General features: G+C 37.8%; 1 protein-coding gene across 1 annotated transcript; it reads right to left on the bottom strand.

Moving 5' to 3' along the window:
* Positions 1-6,198: 6,198 nt before the first annotated feature.
* LOC131639480 (uncharacterized) lies at positions 6,199-9,990 on the bottom strand. Its single transcript, XM_058909973.1, has 3 exons — positions 9,853-9,990; positions 7,279-8,025; positions 6,199-7,071 (listed from the first exon to the last, which is right to left on the bottom strand). Exons 1-3 carry the CDS (start codon positions 9,988-9,990, stop codon positions 6,199-6,201), a joined length of 1,758 nt encoding a protein of 585 aa, XP_058765956.1.
* Positions 9,991-10,255: the final 265 nt, after the last annotated feature.

Below are 10,255 nucleotides of genomic sequence, written 5' to 3'. Positions count from 1 at the left end.
TCATTCCCCTTCCCTGCAGGTGTTTATTGTAATAGCGTAGGACTTTTAATTTCTGCCTTTAATTTTGTTTTTATTAACTGTGTGGTTAGTAATCCTAGGGAGTGCAAGACTGCTAACTGGACCTAGATCACTAAATTATAAGATAAATGTCATCGAAGTTAACCACATGATTGTGCACCCACACACCTTTAGGGTAATCCCTCTGGTTGCCTTGTTGCCTTATTACTTGATGCCTTGTTGCCTTATTACTGTTGTCTTCTTGCCTTATTAATTTCGTTGCCTAAAAATAGTCAAGTCCCCTCGATTCCGAGGATACCTAAAGCAAATGTTGCCTTTAAAGTTATTGAAACTCCCTCGAGGTTGCCTTATAAAAATGTCCCATTTGCTAAGGTATCCTCGCATGATGCCTAAAAAGATTAATGACTATTATATCCTTCCCTTAGGCTACCTGCCCTCTTTTTGGCATGGGACAGTCTTGTGGCGAACGATAATTCTCGATGACCCTTAAACATCCAATTGAAAGACTTCCTGCCCTCTCATGGTATGGATAGACCCTTTCGCCCTGAAAAGCTAAAAGAACAAATTTCTAAACTTAGGGTAGTTGCTATTAATTGCTTGCTCTTTTTCAAACTCAAATTCAAAATCTTTTCCCACTTCTTTTCAAAGAAACTTTTCAAAAAGACTACGCTTATTTACAAGCTAAAGTTCTTTTTCGAAAATCTTTTCAAACAATTCAAACAAACAAGTGAGCTAAGCAATTAAGAGCCCATGGAAAACCATGGATGCAAAGGGTGCTTTACACCTTCCCTTTGTATAACTTACCCCCCGAACCCAAAATCTTTTTAAAAGGTCTTTTCCTGTTTTTTTAGCCTTTCCAATTGGATAAAATAAAAGTCGGTGGCGACTCTTGCTATCCGCAACATTTCTAATAAAGTCAGTTCACCGTATTATGTAACGCCAAGAATTTAATTAATTATATAATTAAATTGTTCGAGGATTTATTCATTGGAACTAGTTGAAGTCGAGGCTTATCGGTATTATTCTAAAGGCGTAAATGGATTAATATGTTGATTTGAGCAGTTAAGTTATGGTCAGATTAATAAGTCGGATTAGTCAGAGATGTACAATTGCGAGTTAGTATTATTAAAGTTATGGATCGATGGTAAATGTGGAATATTATTGGAAATAATATTCGGTTATGCTGTGTGGTTATTTATTTTTGTGTGTTATTTGGCTTAATTGAGTAATTAAAGAGAGATTATGAATTGGGCCTAAGTGAAACAAATATGACATAAGAGATTGGATTGTGGGCTAAGCCCAATTAAGAAAAGAAAGATAGTAAGAGTTAGGGTTTTAGAGATTAAACCTCATAACTCATTTTGTGGAGAAAGAAGAGAAATAAGGGAAGGAAGAGGGAAAACTATGGCATGAAGAGGAAGAGCTCCATTGAAGGAAGTGAAGCTTTTGCTAAGGTAAGGGTGGGGTTCTTACTCTCTAAGGGTTGGCATGATGATGGGTATGGTAGACATTAGGTTTCATAATTGGAATCTATGATTGTGTTGCAATGTTGATGAATGTGGAATTGATAATGTTGTGTGTGCCTTCTATTCTTCAATTTCATGAATTTAGAAAAGTTAGGGTTTATGAACAAATGTATGAATTTATGATTTGAAATGTGTTTTAATTGATGTTTGATGATGTTATGATGTTAGAAGGTCCATAATAGGTGTTATATTTGTGTTTATAACATGTATTCTAATGTTGTTCGTGATGGATGGTGTTTTCCAACTTGATTGGGTTGAGTTTAGGGGCTTTGGGATGAGTTTCGTATGCAGTTTTCTGTGTTTGAGAGTTTCTGAAAATCGCCAGTTCGGGCTGCGAACCTCTGTTGGCGCCGCGAACTGCTTGGCAAAATCTTAGGAATATTTGATTCACTCAGTTCGCGCCGCGAACTTTGTTGGCGCCGCGAACCCTGTTTTACAGAACTTTTTCCAAACTTTGAATTGATGTAACTTTTGATCCGTAATTCCGTTTTAGGCGCCGTTCGAAGCGTTGGAAAGCTAACGCAATGAACTATACCATGATGCAATAAAATGATTCATATGATATAGTTTCCTATTATGTTTATTAGGATTAAGTGATGAACTATGTTGTGTTAATATATGAAGTATGCTCTTTGCGATGAATTGACATAACTATGTTGTAGTATAACTTGATGTATGATTTCTTATGATGATACAATGTTATTAAGATGATGATAAGTACCTTCCTTATGATGAATGAGATAATGATGTATGTGATGATATGCATGATTAATAAAGATGTTGTATGCTATATGCGATTAATTGTGCGTATTTGATATGTATGAGTCGACGATGATGTCATGCGATGACTTAACAATATATATATGAAACTGAATATAACGTATTATGATGATTACTTGAATTAAGGAATGTGAAGAATGTGTTGATGTTGTTGGCAATATGATGAATCGTTGATGTTTGTTATAATATGATGAATTTGTGGTTGTTGTTAACATGATGATTTTGTTGTCATTGTCGCTAGTATGTGGAAATTGTTGTCGTTGTCATAGACCCTATGATCAATGTTGATAAGTTGTATTGTGATGTATTTTGAGGTGAATTATTGTTGTATGATGATGCAACATAGTGACGTGATTGAGAAGTGATGCATTCTTATGAATGGTGATGATTTTGTTGTTGTTGAAGTTCGACATTATATTGATAATGTTCGATGGTGATTTAGATGATGTTGTGACGTATTAATTATATGTGTTGTGTTTGTGTGGATGTTACATTTATTGAGTCACATCCATTGCATAAAGAGACGATGGCCTTAATGGCAAAAGCCACGGTGGCCTTGATGGCAAATAGCGACGGTGTGTCCAATGGCAAATTTTGAGACGGTGGGAGTTTTACTCCAAATGGTACCACATGCATTTGCATAAGTTGAGTCACATGTGAATTGCATCTGAATCTTATTTTATTATGTTTGTGGTGATGTGTTGACTTGATGATGAGATGTTTATCGTGATGTGTTGGGATCTTACTTGTGAATTGCATATATTGTCATGGTTGATTGTTGACATTGTTGCCATTCCATAAGTTGATTATGTTATTTGAATTGTTGAGTCGATGATCTGTTGTTGTGACATGATGATAGTATAATTGTGAATTTGAATATGTTGTCTTAACTGATTAATGATATTGTTGCCGTTTTGAAAGTTGTATCAAATTGATAAGTTGTTTTGCGATGAAAGTTATTGTAAGATGTTATGCGATGCGAAGTGGTGACATTATGTATAATCTATATTTCCTATATTATTTATCATGCATTCCCTTATATTGTAAGATATCTCACCCCTTTGCTGATATTTCCCCTACCATGGGAAATGGGCAGGTACTCAAGATTAGTCGTGGATGTTCGAGGTTATTGATGTGAAGTCTTTATGTTGCTTTATGGCTAGTCGAGTTGGTGTCCATTGCTTTGATACGTAGCACTCGGGGGGATTAGTCGATTATTACTTGATTGTTGTATTCTATGATGACATTTGTGTTAAGTTGAATATAAAGATGTTTATAAGTTGAAATTGGAAGATGTTGTATAAAGTCTTGTTTTCCGAATGCTATGTATCTGTGTTGATTGCAATATGAGTATGCTTGTTGGTTTAAGTCGAATTGTGACATCCCATCTTTGATGAATATTTTTAAATGCACGCTGATTTTCGCTTATAATTGCGGGGTAGATTTGGGGTGTTACAATAGTGGTATCAGAGCAGGTCGGTTCGTTCCGCCAATGTTGTCTAATGATGTTTATTCCCGTGTACACGACGAGTGTGTGTAACACTGTCAGTACTTGTTGTTGTTCTGATCGTTTGTCTACAAGAAATGGTTTGAAGCAAAGTGGGGGAGAAGCTATGCTTCTCGGTTATGTTTCAGTTGTAGGATGTAGTATGCTGCGGAGGGCGACAGTGCAACTGTTGTTGGAGTTTGTTGTTTCCTGAATCGAAGATGACTTGGATTTAAGAATTTTGTTGCTAATTAAGTGGAGCACCTTGAGGAAGAAGATGAGCGGGAATTTTTGATGTTCACTTCTCGAAGGATGAGGAGCTATATAGCGGTTGTTGGTATGCGAGCATGGTGCAAGTTCCTGATATGTCTAAAGGTAACTGTAAGTAATGAGAATAAATTCTAGAAGATGGAATTTAGAAAGTGCGATATTCCAGTGTTGTTGATGGACTGTGAATTTATTGGTTGAGCAAACTTGCGTAAGAAGTCGATGTTGGATCAGTGGTTAAAAGAAGTATCGATGTAGACCTTGTTGTAAGGTTGTTGCAAGTGATTGAGGCAATAGTAGAAGCCGTTGAAGTTGTTGAAACTTTATGAAGCGCGAGTAAGAATTGGTAATGCGAAGAGATGAGTATGATTTCAATAATAAGAAGTGAGGATAATGGTGTACATGAATTTTGTTCTGATGTATCGTCAGAGGTGCTTAAGGAAGTAGCTACAAGACGCCGATGTTAGTTTTTCCAGATGATTTTGGAAGATTAGTGAATTACGGAATCATATTGCTTCTGGTGATATTAGTACAAGTTGGAAAAGAACATTATTAATTTTTGTAAGGACGGTTTATACTCCATTATGGTTGTCGGCTATCTATTGAAAAAATTGAGGACTTGATCACCCTTAATCACTTGTTGATAGTAGACAAAATTGTGATTGGATGGCATGGACGTATCTTGCTAGCTTGATGGTGCGTAAAGGGATGAATATTATGTCGTGAAGATAGTTGCTCTCTGGTTGGTGGGAATTAACGGAAAATTATCCATGAATAGTTGAGAAGTGAAATTCTGGACTCAGACACGCGATGTCGTACAGGATGTCACGACATTACTATCTGAATGCTTTTAAACAAATGAACAGAAAGTAAACTGAATATCAACACAAGAAAGTTGTTAACCCAGTTTGGTGCAATCACACCTACATCTGGGGGCTACCAAGCCAGGGAGGAAGTCCACTATAAGTAATATTAATTCAAGGTAATACAGATCAAGATTACTCCTTTCACTTAATATCTACCCAATGCAACTTCAATCTAAAACTTCTTAGATCAGAGATCCTACTCACTCCCCCTCAATCACAGCAGTGATGACAAACGCTCTACAAATAACAGAAGAAGACACACTTCAAAGACACAACTTGATCTTGGTTAAAAGCTTTGATCAAGTACAATAGTACTCTTGCTTAAAAGCTTCGAGTACTTCTTACAACTCAAACCAAAACACCTAGACCAAGACAATCATCATGATGATTGTTTGGCTTACAAGAAAGCTAGAACGCAAAACTTAAAAACCCAGAACTCTCAAAGCTTCTCAATACCAAACCCAAATCCTAGTCTGCAGCTTCTTCGTAAAATATATAGTCTTCATAAAACGCAGCAGCTGGGCCTTGGATCCAAATTAGTTTTAACCTAATAAAACTAATTTCCATAAAACAAGGAACTAAAAATCATAACCATCAAAGACGTCCTTGAATCAGATCAGAATCCGACATTTCCAAATAAAGCGCATAGGATCTTATCAGATTACATAACCATAACAAGTAACAGAAAAGAACATAACAGCTGCGAATGTCATGACATCTGCCTTGACATCAGGTAAAGGCCTGCATAAGAAAAACTTCGCAACAGTAGAAAGCATGTCATGACACCAGATTTGACAAGATAGAAACACAATGAGTTTTACCAAAAATTACAGCCAATCAAAAACATCTACAAACTCCCCCTTTGGCAAATTTTTGGCTAAAACACTAATTGATCTAACCAAACAGATATCAGAGCATACACAGCAGCCAACAACAGAAAAATAAATTCTGTAAGCAAACAACAACAGCCAACAACAGAAAAATAAATTCTGTAAGCAAACAACAGCCATCTTGATTAAACACCAGAAAACCAGAAAACATCTAATTAATCAACTGTTACAGAAACCACTTGTCATTGTCAGGAAGAGCCAGGGAACAACCAAAATAAAGAAAACAACAAACCAACCATGTCCACCAACCAACAGGATCAACAAAAAAAACCAAAAAAAAAACCACCAAAACAACCAACACAAAACACAACCATTACTCCCCCTTTTTAGCCACAAAAGGAGCCAAAACCCAACCAGAATCAGAGCTAATCATCAGACCCATCACTGTCTTCATCACTAGAGCCACCAGTATTGTCATCAGAATCAGCAGCATCACTGCTCCCAGTATCCTCAGAGCCCTCACCAACCTCAGCCTCTTCCTTAGCCCCACTAGCAGCACCTTTGTCTTCATCCATATTGTCACCAGCAAGATCATCATCTGTAGACTGCTCAAGACTTTGGATGAGCTTTTCAAGCTTTATCTTCCTGTTGTCCAACTCCTGACAAGTCTCTTTCAGCTCAGCAATAAGAAGGGCTTTGTTCACAGATTTGCTGGGTTGTGATGTCCCAGCAGATGTCATGTCATCAGACCTCTGGAGCAGTTTGTAGTGAAAAGACAAAGCACTCTCCCTCTTACATACAGAATCTTTACTTTTCCGAATTCCAGGGTGTTGCTTGAGGATTATCCCACATATCAGAGATGGGAATGCAATAGGGAGCTTGGTAGCAGAGGTACCAGCATGCCTCATAGTTTGATCAAATATATAAGTCCCATAGTCAAATTTTGTCTTGGTTCCCACAGCATAAATAAATCTTCCTAGGCCAACAGCAATGGTAGAAGTGTGATTGGTAGGCACCCAGTTAGCAGCACCAATTTTGTGTAGCAATGCATACCTGACATTAAGAGAACTAGCAGACAGTTTGCTCTTTATAGGCCACTTCTTAACCTTACCACCAATGATTACTTTGCACACCTCATTATCAGTCACTTCAAGCTCAGGTTGAGCCTCAGCATCTCTACCTAGATATAGGTTGATAACAGCAGGGGAAAAATCTATACACTTTCTTCTAACATACACCTTATGAAAATCATCAGTTCCTCCATCACCACAATCTTGAGACAAGTTCACAATAAATTCCTTCACAAGCATTTCATAACACTTTGAAAAATGAGTGACAGTCTTAATCAAACCTGCAGACTTGATGAGCTTCATGACCTCTTGACATTCCAGAGCATCATTTGCTAATTCTCTTTCAAGAGCCAGCCTTCTTTGACAAACAAACTTCCACTGGATGGCATTTGAAGCATAGTGCAAGTAAATGTTGTGTAGAGGAACATCACGAACCTTTGTGGAGGATTTTGTGACAGCAATCTTTTTCTTTGATGGGATGTCAGGGACATCACTTAAGACATCATCTTCAGGGGCAGAAACACTTCTTTCCTTCCTCTTCTTCACTGTAGTCTTGCTCCCAGTGGTTGAAGGTTCAGCAGGGACCTTCTTGATCTTCTTTATAGTGACCTTCTTTTGAGGAGTAACTTGAGGAGTAACTTGAGGTTTGGAAAAATCTTGATCACAAACCTGTTTGCCCTTACGAGTCTTGACTCTATGAGAGATTTTAGAGATGAGCTCATCATCAGCAATGTCAATAGAATCATCCAGATCATCCAGATTCACCACATCATGCACAGTAGGGCCTTCATTAAGGGTTTCTTTAGAAGGAGCAACAGGAACCTCTTCAGCTTTCTCAGGTTCAAGAATCTCAGCATCTTTAGTACCAGATGTTTCAACATTGATAGCTTCAGATGTCTCAATATCTTTGGCACCAGGGGTCTTCTCATCATTGTTGTCAACAGATGTCTCAACATCACCCTGATCTTTGCTAGCATCATCTTGACCATCTTGATCATCTTTGCTGTTCTCAGAGGCAGGAATTTGGGCTAGAGGAACATATATTCCATCAACCTGGTGCCCTTCATTCAAGATTCTTGTGACAATACCTGCGATCGCATTGTGAACATAAGCAGAGCCCTCTCTACCTTGAACAGAAAAAGTTTCTGGAACAGATCCACCAGTTGATTTTGTAACACCCTTCTAAACCCCGCGGAAATTAACATTAAAATCAGAGTAAAACATGAAGAAGAGTATTACAACGCCAACAAAATAAACAATATTCATGTCATGCCATAAAGGAACGATAAACCAAAAATTATTCAGGTAGCATGTTAACACAGCGGAATATTCTTAACAACTGAATAATCAAACATCTGGAGTCGAAGACTCATAATTCAACCATAAACCATAAACAAAACAGAAGTTTATCATCCAATTCTAAAATAACGTTCCCGGGGTTACACGACCAGAGCATGACACTGACCCAACTGACTCTAACGAACTACTTGACGAGCTAATCCTCACCAAGTACACAAGCTACTCCTCAATCTGAAAAATAACAACAGTAAGGGTGAGTTTCATTCGCATTAACAAATGTTATAGGTATATAAACAATACAACTTCATCCATACATTATTCATCCAAATCAATTATATTCAGATAATATAGCAACATTCATACCAAAATACACAAAAATTATAACATTGGACAACTTCCATTCATGTTACAATTATACACAACAACCTAATGCAATGCAACTAAATGCATGTGGTACCAAACATGGGATAACCCATCTCACCGATCCACCACCATAAAGATTCGGCTACTTCTCTCACCAATTCCACACAATGGGAATTAGCTACCGCTGTCCCACCACCATAAGGGATACAACCCACAACATGATTATGAAATGCATGCATCACATACCGCATGCTAATCATCAACACCAAACAACTGAACAATCATAATCATCAACCAATGCAATAACAATATAATCCACCACAACCAATTAAATCAAGTGTTTAAATTAAATTCGAGTTACAACTCAAACACTGTTTTATTGCATATCTCACTGAATTAGTCTCACTATGTTCGAAACGGCACATCAAACAGACTAACAGTTAAAAAGTTATACATCGTTAAACTTTAACAAAAATCCCAAACAGCACAGCACGCGGCGCCAACATCCACACGCGGCGCGAAACGAGGAAAAAGTTACGCCTTCGCGGCGCCAACACCTACACGCGGCGCGACGCGAGGAAAAAGTTACGCCTTCGCGGCGCCAACACAGGTACGCGGCGCGACCTATGCGTATCAAAACATCCTGACATTCTGCCCACCTGTTCGCGGCGCCACCCTGTGCACGCGGCGCGAACCGGTGATTTCAGAAACCCCAACCTGCAGAAAACAGCATTCTATGCCTCCCAAATATTCTCAATCATACTAGTACGAATTTCAGAAAAATAAACCACACATACGACATAAATTGCACGTGTACACATACTTCTAATCATGTTTAACATCATTATTCATCACCAATCATCATTCACAACCTAAATTGAATCAAAGTTCTATAAACCCCAAAACCCCAAACCCGACATATAATCCAATTCGAAATCCTAACATACAAATTCCATCGAAACATTCATACAACCCATAATAGAGGTTAATGAGAAGAATCCCCCCTTACCTCGATGTCGAATTCTTGGATGCTCTTTCTCTTCGCATTTGCTCTTCTCCCAATTTCACGTTCAATCTTCTCTTCTCCCTTTTGGTTCTTTTTTCCACAAAATACTCCTCTTTTCTATTTTTATGAAAATATAACTTTATTTTAGAAAAAGGGCTTCGCAACTGATACACCCCCCAACTGCTACTTACAACACTGGCCCATTAGCCTTATTTCATCCCTATTCTCAAATAATTCCATTTAATTCTAATATTTAATAAAAAAATTAATTAAATTAAATAAAGAATTTTATGGGGTGTTATAGATTTTCTTGCATGCATCTTTCTTGGTGGATTACGAACAGGATCGGTAGCAGGAACAGAGTTCAATGGCACAACATTCAACACAACATCTTGATCACTCACCACATTGGGTGCCCTAGATCCTGATGCTGTTTCAGAGGAAGGAGACGATTTCTTTGAGGGAGAACTCTGAGACATGATGAGAGAAAATGGAATGCTGGGTAAAGGTTTGTGAATGCAGAGACACAGAGAGGTAGCGTGAGTGTTGAGGATAGGTTTTGGGGGAATGGAAACCGTTTGGGCAAATTGTAAAAGGGGGGGAAAATACACTTTAATGTGTAATGATAGCAAATATTTGGAGAGAGAAATAATGTTGGCCCCACACCCAATTAATTGCTATAATCCTTCACAAAGACAAATGCCTAGTTTACTTCTTAGATTTTCAAATTGATTTGCATCCAAG

This window comes from Vicia villosa, unplaced genomic scaffold, assembly GCF_029867415.1.
Source record: "Vicia villosa cultivar HV-30 ecotype Madison, WI unplaced genomic scaffold, Vvil1.0 ctg.002650F_1_1, whole genome shotgun sequence".
NCBI classification, from domain to species: domain Eukaryota; kingdom Viridiplantae; phylum Streptophyta; class Magnoliopsida; order Fabales; family Fabaceae; genus Vicia; species Vicia villosa.
The sequence above is the reverse complement of the archived record's forward strand: the minus strand, read 5'-3'. Positions and strand labels throughout refer to the sequence as shown.